This window comes from Glycine max, chromosome 14, assembly GCF_000004515.6.
Source record: "Glycine max cultivar Williams 82 chromosome 14, Glycine_max_v4.0, whole genome shotgun sequence".
NCBI classification, from domain to species: Eukaryota; Viridiplantae; Streptophyta; class Magnoliopsida; order Fabales; family Fabaceae; genus Glycine; species Glycine max.
In genome coordinates this window covers 23,584,517-23,597,931 of record NC_038250.2, presented here as the reverse complement: position 1 = coordinate 23,597,931, position 13,415 = coordinate 23,584,517, and the positions used below count along the sequence as shown (strand labels likewise).

Below are 13,415 nucleotides of genomic sequence, written 5' to 3'. Positions count from 1 at the left end.
GGCTTCAGGGGTAGTGGTACCGGAAAGGGTGTTGAAACTTATGAGGGCATGGGTTGGGTCAAAAGAAGGTGGGATAGGTGGTTTGGTAACATAGGTTTCGAGTGGGATAGTGGTGCTAGGATTGTCGGCAATCAACAAAAAGAAATGAGCGCGACAACGATGGTTGGGCCCTTATTTGTCGTCACAGTTATAGCATAGGCCTTGTTCGCGTTTGCGGGCCATTTCTTCTGGGGTTAGATGTTTAACTTGGGGTTTGGAATGGGAAGGGGTGGAGGCCAGGTTGGGTGGTGAAGGTAAGAGAGGTGGGTGTGGTAGTGGAGTGGTGGTGATGGGTGTGTGACGAGGTCGGTAAGGGCGGCAATGGTCCTCCAACTTATCCTCCTGGAGTTTGGCAAGAGAGAAGGCCTGCGGAAGAGATATGGGTTGCAAAGCTTGTACTTCACAGCAGAGCTCCGGCGTTAAGCCTGAAACAAATCAACTTACTAAAAATGAGGGTGGTAGATCGACGATGCGGTTGGCAAGCCTTTCAAACTTGTGTAAGAACTCATTGACTAAGCCTCTTTGGGTGAGTTTGAATAGTGCGCCCTTTGGATCATCATAAAACGTGGGAGCGAAACGAGTCTCCAGCGCATGGAGTAGTGAGGGCCATGAAGTGATCAGACCGTTTCGATGCATCCACTGAAACTAGCTTAGTGCCGGACCATCCATGTAAAAAGAGGCCACGGTAATGCATTCCTCGTCCGGGGTATGGTGGTAGTTGAAGAATTGGGAGATCTTAAAGATCCACCCCATGGCTATGGATCATGCATTGTTTTGATGATGTCGAAAAGAAATCACTTGATTGCCGTCATCAAAATGGGGGAGAATGTGAATGTATGTATACATGATTTTGATGATGCCAAAGATAAGCGCTTCTCAAGTTTGATCCAAGTCAAGAATTCAGAAATTCAGAAAATAACACCCAAGAGTCACAACTCTTCAAAAAATAACTCCTGAGAGTCACATCTGTTCAAGAGATTTTTGAATGGTCATCAAAGGCCTATAAATAGGTGACTTAGGACACAAAATGTATGAGAGAGATATTCCAAGAGAACTTCATTGCCAAATGCTCTCTCAAAAGAAACTCTTGGGCAAACACTTGCAAATCCATTAAGAGTTTCTCCATGGACTTCAATTGTAATATCTTTCTCTTCAAGAGAGAATTCTTTTTTCTTTCTTCTCATTCAAAGAGATTGATTAAGGGACTGAGGGTCTCTTAAGTTGTAAGGATTCCTGAACACAAGGGATGGGTTGTCCCTGTGTGGTTCAAACTTAGTAAACGGATTTTTACAAAGGGAGTGGAAAATCTCAAGTGGGTTGCTTGAGTACTGGACGTAGGCACGGACTTTGTCGAACCAGTATAAAACTGTGTTTGCATTCTCTCTTCCCTTATCTCATTTATTTTGTTGCAATCAATTTGTTCTTGCATGTTTAAAGAACATTATTAAATTGATTGTTGCTTCTTCTGCATTCTAAGCCTATCCCTCTTAAGTTATTGAGGCCGCTAGTCCAACAATGGCGTCTTGGCCGTCGAAGTGTGGTACTTCAAGCTTGAGGGAGTGTCTATAGGGATGGGTATGTGGGGTTGGTGTTGGGGAGGGTGGGGGTGACGGTGGGGGTGGGGGTGGGGGTGGGGGTGGGGGAAGGTGAAGCTGAAACTGGAGGAGTTGGTCTTGGATGGAGTCTAGGCGAAGGGTGAGATCATGGTGGGCATCTGTGAGGGTGGACTGGTTCTGGGTGAGGCAGGTGATAGCTTCTTCGAGGTGGTCTGTGGTCTTGGACTGAGTATTGTGCTCTGCCATGGATGCGGCGGCAGGTCGGACCAGTTTGTTAGGGGCGCGTCCTTGAATTCGAGACCAAGGAATAATCTCCGATAAGAAGAGAGAGAAAAGGGAAAAAGTTACTGAATATTTGCATGCTTCTTTCATTATGGAAATGATTATTTATAAGCTAATCATTGGCTACACCTAGAATCTTCCAACGCGTGACTCCCACTAAAGGACACTAACAACTTTTGCTAACAAACATGCAGGCGCGCAACACTACTAACCAACTGCACAACAACACGACTAACTGATTTATAATGCAATAATAATTAATTATTCAGCGCTACTGTCGGCTTAATGGCTCTCGTAATCCTTCAAGTAATTTGGCCTCTGAGTGATTCTCCTTGGCCAAGTCTGGTATTCTTCATCAGGCTGTTTGCATTCTCTACAAGTGTATTGATTTTTCTCTTTTGTAACTTTCTTTTGGCATCTCTTACATGCAACATAATTCCAACCAAACATATCGTCGATCTCATTGATTGTTGCATGAATTGTGAACACATTATTCTATTATTTTATATATGTTAAAACTAAGAAAAAAATAAAGTATTATTGAATATTATGAATATGAAGATCATGGTAGGTTAGCATATCGGTGACTCTCATACCCATTTCATGGATATCATATCTTACAAAGATCTTCTATTTTTTGACATTGTCTTGTCAAGATCAACGTGGGTAGAACTTGAAGAATATAGTTCTTTTATTTGATGTTTCTCCATTTTTTTCTACAAAGTAGTTATTTGGAATAAAATTTATAATTTTTTAACTATATTAATCAAAGAATTAGAATATACTAATAATTTTGTTTGTTAAATGTTACAAAATGTGTATAATAAAATAAAATAAAAGAAGGAAGTTCATTTTACTCTGTTTTGAACTTTACAAAATCAGGATTGTCTAAGTTGATATAGATCATTATACTCGAAGTTGAGTTGATTGAATACTCATATGAAAAACAATTATTAAAATATAATTGTTAGTAAATTAAAATTATTATAGTAAATAAAATATAAAAAAATTATTGTAAGCAAAAAGTATGAAATATGCTTAATTGAATTCAAACTATTTATTTATTAAATGACTTGAAATGCAAACAATAGTAAACAAACATCTCAAATAAATAAATAAATATCATATTAAATAAACATGCTAATATAAAAATAAAGGGATAGAAAATTATGGATCATTTTTTATTTAAATGTTATTTAAATATATATATATATATATATATATATATATATATATATATATATATATATATATATATATAACTTAATATAAAAATTAAATTTAGAAAAAATAATTTAAATTTCTCATTTCTCCAAATCATCAATTTTATTGACATGGTAGCGTAATAGTGAGGAATTCAGCTTTTATATATTATCTTTTGAATGTTTCTTTGATAGGGTTGTATACATCATTTGTTTTGACAATTCTTAAATTATGTATAATGTATAAGTTTTCCTCTCGTAAAATATGATTGAATTTTGAAATCATATTATCCCGTATCGCTACATCTAGTGGAGTTTCCTAGTGCAATATATTTAAAAGTGCTAATCGGATTAAAATTAAAAATACTAAATAAATTTAATCGATATAAAATTTGTTTAAAGTAATTTAATTTTAAAAAAATTACATGATATGTAATATTGGAGATAGTAAATAAATTTATATTTGTAATAGTTAAAGTTGATGTGAAATATATTTTTTTCCAGACTAATGTGAACAATAAATAAATTTCAACTTTGTTTAACCAACATATTTATTTTATAAATTAGTTTGAAAACTAATTTTAGATCATGAACTTTGTTGATGTGAAATGTTTATTTTTTATATTTATAGAGTAGAAAATATATTAGAATTTAAAAATTACTAATATGAAAAAGTTGAATGATATATAAAATATAAAAGAAAATGATTATAAAATGTAATCTAGAACATTGAAGAATGAGACTTGTGAACATGAGAAGCAGTTAGAGGTCACTAAGATTGAATTGAAATGTTTTGATATAGATTTTGTTATATTGTAAGTAACATTGAAGAAGGAAGAAGGGAAAGAGAAGTGATAGACACACAAGAAAAATTATCTTCTTTCTTCAAATCATGATTTTTGCTGACGTGGCAAAAAATAGTGAGGAGTAAGATTGAATTGAAATGTTTTGATATAGATTTTGTTATATTGCGAGTAACATTGAAAAAGAAAGAAGGAAAAGAGAAGTGATAGACACACAAGAAGAATGATCTTCATTTTTCAAATCATGAATTTTGCTGACGTGACAACGTAATAGTGAAGAGTAAGATTGAATTGAAATGTTTTGATATAAGTTTTGTTATGTTGTGAGTAACATTGAAGAAGAAAGAAGAAAAAGAGAAGTGATAGACACAAAAGAGAATATTCTCCTTTCTCCAAATCATCAATTTTACTTGCATGGCAGCATCACAGGAAGAAGTTCAACTTTTATATATTATAAATAGATAATTAGTTATATATCTCAGTTAAAAAAAAAATATTTGTCTGTGTATATATTAAGAAGAGAAACTCTTATTTGTTTGTTGATCATTTAACAATTATATTACCTATACTTTGTCTACTATATATTTGGCTAATAAATATTATATAATAGAATAATATTATATTATTTAGCTCTTAACTTTTTATTCTTAAAATTTTTATTCTTATTTTTAAATTATTGTCTTTATACTTTTATACTTTTTATTTTATTTTAATTTGTTAGATTATTTTTCAACACTATTTTTATGTTTGAAAAAAAAATCTAAAGTTAAACTTCTTAGCTCAGCTTTATGTTCTAAAACTACTTTTAAATTCTTTAAAGTTGATTACATATGCAATTTCTTTTCATTGGGTATATGATCTTTTACTTTTTATTAGTCTAAATTTTAAATGGTTAATAGTATAAATGTGTGTTTGGTTTCACCTTGTAAAATTTACTGAGTCTAGAATTAATTTTTACATATTTCATTTTATGTTGTAACAGATTTTAAAATTGATTTTGAATTTATAATTAATTATGAGTTAAAGTAACTTTGACTAACTTTTACCTTTGATCACAAAAATTTATTAATCAAAATTAATTTTACAAAATCAATTTTAACAACGTTGTTCTAAACACGCTAAGTTTATCATTGTTATTTTTGTTACTATGTGATGGATTATCGGCCACCTGGTAGTTTATTCTGGTTCCGCCGTGTTAACAGGGTTGGCCTATGTATATATGGCGGTTCAAGTTCCTGTTTTAGACTTCTACAAAGAAAGAAAAATATATCACTAGTATTTATATAAGTTTTGATATTAGATGATTTAGTATAGTGATAATTTACATGTATTTTTTTCTTGGTGAATAAGGTTCAAACCTTGCTGAAAGAAAAAGTATTTATATCCTTTATGGTGCTCCTAATTTTTGGTTACTTGTATTAGTTTTGAAAAGATTTCTCCTCAAAATTCAAATGAGTCTCATAGTTATAACACCTAATAATTAACGTTTCCCAATTAATCTCTAAAAAGATTGGTAGGTTTTTTTTCCAGCAAAATACTAATATCATTAAGTAAATGGGTGCAAGGGTACCCCAACCCATGTACTCTAAAAGGATTTGATAGTGTTAATTGAATAGAGCTAAAATTATCTTAGCTTAAGAGTGCACAATTTGAAGCATAAATAATCTATTGGCCTCACAAAATCACACATGCATCTCAACCTTCTTCGTAGTAAAAATCTATAGCGTCTCTTGTAATAAATTAAGTAGAACTGTGAGAGAAGCTAAATTGGGGATCACGAAATACATGTTATGGAACTCCTTTTTATCTTCTTCCCTTGGTTTGAGCCATATATTCAACCAAACTCTCTTTGTATTTACTTGAATTTAATCAATTCTCGTTCCCCTCTCTTTTTCTACCCATCCGTCCCTTGCCACATGAAAGCAACTAAAATTCGTTGAACCACGGGTAGTTTAATTGAATTTAAGTTCACAATAAATCTAGTTGATAATTGGTGCTCAATCACTATTCATGCAAGCCACTTAAGAAACCATTCACTATATATATAAAGGCTACGAGCCACTTTGTTTCTCAACCTCACTTGATCAATTCTCCAAATACCTAATATGGAGTTTCACATTCTTCCCATCATTACTTTTCTCATGGTGAGCCCCTACTCCTCTTCACACGCATTCATTTTTCTTTAAATAGTAGCGGCTTAATTTATCTATAAATAAACTATTTATTTAATCGCTATAGTTATGTCTAATTTAAACTTTAGTTCCTATACACACAATAAAATTATAAGTTTTAATCCCTACATAATTTTTTGTAGCAACTTATCACTACTACAAAGTTTTTGTAGCGATTTTATATCATTAAAATGTTTTTATCTAGTGTTAACAATAGGGATCAAAACTTAAACTTTTATGCATGTAGACTAAAACTAAAATAATAGCATCTATAGGACCAAATAAGTAGTTTATCTATTATTTATTTTCTTTTGTAAACTTCTAAGTCTCTATTTGCATGTGAAAATGATTGTGTCATTGCAACCAAAAAAAAATGATTGTGATAAGAGAAACTGAAGAGGTTGTGTTATGAAATGCAGCTTGTTGTGGCAACTAATGCTGATGCTGCATTACCTCCTGCATTTTACTGGAAGTCCAAGCTTCCTACCACACCAATGCCGAAAGCCATCACTGATTTGCTACAACCTGGTCAGATTATTGGCAATTCTCGTAGGCTTTACATATGCATGGAATATTAGTTTCGATTGCTTAATTTCAAGTTCTATTCTATCAATAATTTGGCACAAAAGATCATTAAATAATTAAGAACATTTCACAATTATTTTAGTTCATTCAAATTTTTTTTTTTAGTTTATGCACCTCAATATCTCTGTTTTATATATGTACAGACACTAGACAGGGTATGTTGTGAATACGACAGGAACACGCACCTAGTAGGAGGGCTACAGGCTAGTCCTGTTGTGTTAAGATAAAGAGAAATATTAGCCATACACCTTTCTTAATACACCATTTAGAGAAATACCAATAACACTAACATTATCACTAAGTTGCACTTTCTTTTATGATTAGATGAAATCCATGTGAATTTTATTAAATATGTGGGTCTCATTTTCGGTGGATCACATTCTCAAACTAAAAAGACCCACATTAATTTTATTACTCGGAAGAAGTAAGTGTGTTCCAAAGAGCTGTAAAAAAAAAGTGTGTTCCAAAGAGATAGTCCGTTGTACGTAATTACGATACAGTAAAGCATAAGCGTCAAATATTAAAATAAAATCACAAGCAATAGGGCTATGGTCGGATGGTTTTAAAATAAAAATAAAAAAAAACTCTTCTTATATTTCAGAATTGTTCATATTAAACAGACAATAGAATATATTAATAATGAAAACGGTGTCCAACTAACTATATCTCTAATAGTGAATTGTATATAACCAATTTCGATGATTACTCTTTTTTAAGTGAAACCTGAAAAACTATGCAGATTGGAAGGAAGAGAAAGACACCTCTGTGGATGTAGGGAAAGGTGGAGTAAATGTTGGTGTAGAAAAGGGAAACCAAGGACCAGGAGATGGCACTGATGTTAATGTTGGTGGTGGAGACGGTGGAGTGAATGTGCACACAGGACCAAAGGGTAAGCCAGTTCACGTTGGAGTGGGCCCACATTCTCCATTTGATTACAACTATGCAGCCAGCGAGACCCAATTACATGATGACCCCAATGTGGCACTCTTCTTCTTGGAAAAGGACTTGCACCACGGAACAAAATTGAACCTTCACTTCACTATCTACTACACCTCAAATGTTGATGCCACGTTCTTGCCTCGATCAGTTTCTGATTCCATACCCTTTTCGTCAAACAAGGTGATGATGGAAAAAAAAGTAATAGAACAATGTACATAGATACTAGATTATAGCATGTTAGTATAGGGATAATGTATAAAAGGCTATCAAACACTAACCTAAATTCGCACTCATCTCCATGAAAGTGATTTGGTGGGAAAAATCGTCAATTCCTCATTGGTAGGAAGCTCTTTACGGACTATCTACTAATGATTGACTCAATCCATCACATAATCAATTTTATCATAATTCCATACAAATATCCGTAATCTAGTTATATTAGTTGTTATATTTTTAACTGTCAATTGATGATTAAAAAAAAAGATAATTGATTGATACTGATTCACAACAATTATTTTAACAGGTGAATGATGTATTAAACAAGTTTTCAATCAAGGACGGGTCAGATGAGGCTAAAACTGTGAAGAACACTATTAATGAGTGTGAAGGACCTAGCATTAAGGGAGAGGAAAAGCGTTGCGTGACTTCACTTGAGTCCATGGTTGATTTCGCCACTACCAAGCTCGGGAGCAACAATGTTGATGCTGTTTCCACAGAAGTGACAAAAAAAGATAATGAGTTACAACAGTATACAATGGCACCAGGGGTTAAGAGGTTGGGTGAGGACAAGGCTAGTGTTGTGTGTCACAAGGAGAATTACCCTTATGCAGTGTTTTATTGCCACAAATCAGAAACCACAAAAGCCTATTCTGTCCCATTGGAGGGTGCTGATGGAAGCAGGGTCAAAGCAGTTGCAGTGTGCCATACTGACACATCAAAGTGGAATCCCAAGCATTTGGCGTTTCAAGTGCTTAAGGTTCAGCCAGGAACTGTTCCTGTCTGCCACTTCCTGCCTCAGGATCATGTTGTCTTTGTTCCCAAGTAGAAACACACACGAGTCCCATTTCTGATGTTGGTGAATAATTTGGCAGTTTTAATAGCATGAAATGAGCTTTTAAAACTGAATGCGTAGTATTTGCATTATGTTATCCTACGTTGTCAGCATGTTTGCTTTTACAGGTTTACTGTTATCTCAATATATGTATATGTACTAGTGATGTATTAAATGTGCTAATATGTGATATATATATATATATAGCTTTTTCATTCACATGAAAATCTGTGTCCATGGTTTTCTGGGGTGGGTCACTTATTTGCACGTCAATGTTTATTTCACTAAATTTACCTACTTTTATTAGAAATAGGCAAGCATGTGATGGAATGTGCATTTTTTTTATTTGGTATTCTATCATCTAAAAAGGAAGTGAAATGAGATTTGGGAATTCAATAAATCACTAAACAAATGTAAAATGAATTCGCTTTACATTAGCTTTGAATGATACAATGGGGAGAGAAGATCATGTTCATTTTTCTTTCCAACTCAACCCTACAGCCAGATACTTGAGTATATACAGATCCCTAAAAAAATTTGTATTCCTATCATAAAAAAGGATTTAATGAAAAATAGCAGTGCTATCAGTGGCTAGGCACTGAAACTCATTTTATTTTGAATGACATGGACACGTCAATATTACAAACACTCATTTGACACACTGCCTGGATCGTTTTCTTCTCGTGTCACATTACTTGTGACATCTATCACTTCGCTATCTTCTATTTCTTTTTCAGCATATGGGTGTACACAAAACATTACCCTTTTGTCTATTACTCAGCGAGGACTCCAGATACTATACACCGTAAGCCTCTTCGTCATAATTCTTCCCTTGGGCATTCGGATAATTCCCCACCACACCAAACCTCCGAATCAATTATGGAGAATGCATCCTCAACATCATCAAATACTTTATCCTTGGGTCATAAAAATAACCTCTGTGCTTCAGGATTCAGCCACAAGAGTGGCATTGTTGAATTTATCGGATGTATATGGCTCCAAAGATCCCCATGTTCTTCCAACCTTAAGTTTGACATGCAAAGGAACTGCAGAAGCATAAATGTAAATAGTGAATGTTTTTTCACCATACGAGCAGAACTTCAATTCATTTTACCAACCTCCATTCCCCCCCCCCCCCCCCAAAAAAAAAAAAAAAAAGTCCCAAAAGAATATAGTTAATGGAATACGAACCAAGAAGTGAGACCGCATTCTCCATGCTTGTCTGCAATAGTAGGGCTGCTTCTTTTATCACAGAAGGATCAACTTCCAACATTAATTCATCGTGTACCTATTAACAATCAATATAACTATATAAGTAGTGAAACAATTAAACAAACAAGAGTAAGAGGATACAAATCCTCTAAAATTTACCTGTAACAGAATCCGGCAACGATCTTTAAGCATGTGAAACTTGGTTGCTAGTGAAGAACTGGAATCTGGACTATCAAATCCAGTGACAATTGCAGAGTAAATTCTTAACATTGCAATCTTAATTATGTCTGCCGCAGATCCCTGGGAGGGGTAGAGGGAGATGAAACAACACAAAAAATACTGACATGTTCTGAAATAATCATCCTCAACCAGGAAGAGAGAGAAAATTGTACTACACCTGACAAATGGAATTTACAGCTTGCCTCTGAGCTTTTGATTTTTCTGTACTGCTGCCATATTTTATTTTTGACAAAAACCTTTTTCTTCCCTTAAGAGTCTCAACATATCTGGATCATGCATATAGAAATGAATCCACAATTCCCAAAAGTAACACAAGTTTCACTAGAATGTATAAATACAGTGCAATAATAAATCACCTTTTATCATTGATAAGCAGTTTCCAATATGGTTTGATGTAGAGATCACAAACAAGAATCAACTTGTGTGCAAATTAAGAGATTACATATTTTAAATACCAAGAAAAATATCAATTTGCAATAAGAATATCTTAAATCCTACCAAAAAATATCAATTTGCAATAAGAATATCTTAAATCCTACCAAAAAATATCAATTTGTAAAAGGAAAGACAAAAGCACTGGCACAAAATAATCAATACAATTGTCCAAACAAGAATAACCAATGCTTACCACAACAAGAGTATGTTAGTTATTGTATCACTGCAAAAGGGATATTTGAGTTGGGATACGCAAGAGTGGAACAAGGTCTCCTTACCCTTTACTGCGACAAGACGCAACGGCTTCAAGAAGCCAGGAAGAAACACCAGGAAAAGAGCTTTTGAAGTTAGCAATCTTTTCAGCAGCTTCATCAGAAGTGCAATCCAGTTGTTCTGCAAGGCTATTGACCCCCATACCATAAAGAATGCCATACACCATCCTTTTGGTCTGCTCTCTCTCCTTAGAACACACAGAAACCTCAGGACACCCAGTCCATCTTGCTGCTATCATTGTAAAGACATCACCATCAGGCTTACTGAGAAGTTCAACAAGTGAAGAGTCTTTAGAGAAGTGAGCCATCAATCTCAATTCTATCTGAGAATAATCTGCTGTTAACAGTAACCAGTTGTCCTGCAATTGAAAGAAATAAATGAGGATAGACCGCAGGTACACCAAATATTTAAAACACACAAGACCAGAAAGTTACATAGAAAATTAAAGGAAAAAGCAGAGGGAGTGATGAATTACAAAACGGCAGTTCTGTATTAGAAACTCTAGGATGACAGTAACGTGCAGAAAATAACTGCTGGTAGTTTTGTATTATAAACTGCAAGATGGTATTTATGTATAGAAAATGACTTCTGGTAGTTATGCATTAGAAGTACATATGTGTAGGTTGTGTAATTAGGAGTGTGAAGTTATTTGCAGTTTGCGGACAGTGAATACTCTCTGTAGGACACTTGTCTATGGGATATATTGATGACGGGAAGGGAAAGTTGCCTTCCTCTGGTTAAAAAGCTTTAAGGGAAATTTTCTTCACCTATTTAGAGAGATAGGATGGAACAGAAGACATAAAAGTTTAAAATCTTGGGAGGTAAGGGAGGGGATGTTCCCTTTGTTCAAAAGTACATGACACGGGAGGGGAATTCTTTTTTTCTTGTTTGGGAGTTAGAGTGGAATTAAAATTTCAAATAGGCACATTATATCATTATATATTCCTTTTTAATTTTATACACCTTATTATACAGATGGTTAATTGCATGTGAAGAGATTTACTCTACAGAAATTAAAAAACCATATAAAAAAGGATATCTTATATTAAATCATTTTCAGTACACACGTGACATTAGTTTTATTGCATTCACCCATCAGAGACTGACAAAAAAACGTATATGAAACTGGGCTATTTTATTTTTAAGAAACAACCTAGCATATATGAAGTATCATTTTATACTTCTCAAAGGATAATAATAATATATAAAAAATAAAAAAAATAAAAAACTGTTTGATATGTTTACTACTTTTCTCTCTTATTCTTTTGGAAGAGGCAAAAAATTATTTTCCATCATAGCTCCAACTGTGGTAGGCATGACAATGGAGCCCGAACCCGCAGGGATCGCCCTGGACCTACCCCGATTTTGACGGGAAAAAATCCCAAGTTGACTGGGTCGGGGTCGGATTTTCCCCGACAGCCAAAATCGGGTTTGGGGTCGAGAATGAGATTATTAATACCTGCCCCAAACATGCCCCCGAACCCGTCCCCCTAATAATTAATTTACAAAAATATCTTTGCATATATATAACACACTAAAACTATTGGATTGGATTTTATAATACTGTTGAATTGGATTTTATGTTGTCATGTATGATCTAAAAATATATTGTGGTTGCTATTCAAAATTGTATTTTTCATTCCATGAAAAATTGTATTTTTTATAGGATTTTATAAGCATGTTGAGGGCGGGACGGGGCGGGAAAAACCCGATCCCATCGGGACGGGGATGGGGGGTAAATCTACAGCCTCGTTGGGTTTCGGGGGCGGGGGAAAAATGGGGAGTCGGGGGTGGAGTAAGCAAAAATCGTCCCTAACCCACCCTATTGCCATGCCTAAACTATGGGACATGAGAGCTATCCCAAATTTTGTCGTTCATTTCTCTCATTAGCCAGAAATATGAAGAGAGGTGAGAGCATTGAGTTCTCTTGAAACCCTTCCTCCTTAGTTATAAAATTCCCAAAAATAAAGCTTATGTTCCATGCTCAATTGAGGACTACATAACATATAGGTAATAAATGTGCCCTTGAGTATGGCATAAGCTTTCTGAACTTGACGAGAATCTTTTTACAAAAACCAACTTCAGAAAAATCAGGCATATACTTGTGAATCTTACCTAAAAGTTCCATGATTGAAATAATTTTGTGGTTATTTTAGGGAAAATAATTGCATGGAGAGATTAAGATAAGAAACTCACATTAATAAAATACAATTTAGCTTTATGCCAGACAGATGGACTATGGAAGCAAGGTATTTGCTATGACAATTGATGGAGAGATACTGAAGAAATCAAAAAGTCTTACATATGATCTTCACTATTTAGGAAAAGGCTGGCTGTCAAGATAGGTGTCTTGCACTAAAGCAAAACCAAAGAAATATCAACTATGGGTATCAAAAAGATTCTAGGATGCAAGGACCAATAGTAATCAGGAAAGTGTCTTCTAAATCCAGAGCCTGGGATCAAGCAACAGAAGTTTGTTTTGTTCTGCTTTAAAAGTGACTAGAATATCAGTAGGTGTCTAGCAGTATGTTTACAACATTAAAATTCTTTTCATGATATACACGAATATTTAAGTTTGTCAATGTGACATTGGAAAGGGTGTTTTACAATATCAGCAAACAAAGTCT

The 13,415-nt window shown here is 34.1% G+C and overlaps 2 protein-coding genes across 2 annotated transcripts in view; one reads left to right on the top strand and one right to left on the bottom strand.

The window, feature by feature from the left end:
• The first annotated feature begins 5,981 nt into the window (after positions 1-5,981).
• On the top strand, positions 5,982-8,640 carry BURP2 (BURP domain protein 2). Its single transcript, NM_001249197.1, is given in 4 exon segments — positions 5,982-6,026; positions 6,473-6,581; positions 7,378-7,757; positions 8,101-8,640. Coding segments are annotated over 4 exon segments (1,050 nt in total). The 5' UTR covers positions 5,982-5,987; the 3' UTR covers positions 8,623-8,640.
• Positions 8,641-9,042: 402 nt separating this feature from the next.
• LOC100813857 (helicase and polymerase-containing protein TEBICHI) overlaps positions 9,043-13,415 on the bottom strand; it is a 28,496-nt gene continuing 24,123 nt past the window's right edge. The window contains exons 22-26 of the mRNA XM_003545536.5: positions 10,794-11,146; positions 10,238-10,346; positions 10,000-10,140; positions 9,820-9,916; positions 9,043-9,674 (exon numbers count right to left, since the gene is read on the bottom strand). Coding sequence (XP_003545584.1) covers positions 9,574-9,674; positions 9,820-9,916; positions 10,000-10,140; positions 10,238-10,346; positions 10,794-11,146 — 801 coding nt within the window. The 3' untranslated portion in view covers positions 9,043-9,573. The remainder of the gene's footprint in view (positions 9,675-9,819; positions 9,917-9,999; positions 10,141-10,237; positions 10,347-10,793; positions 11,147-13,415) is intronic.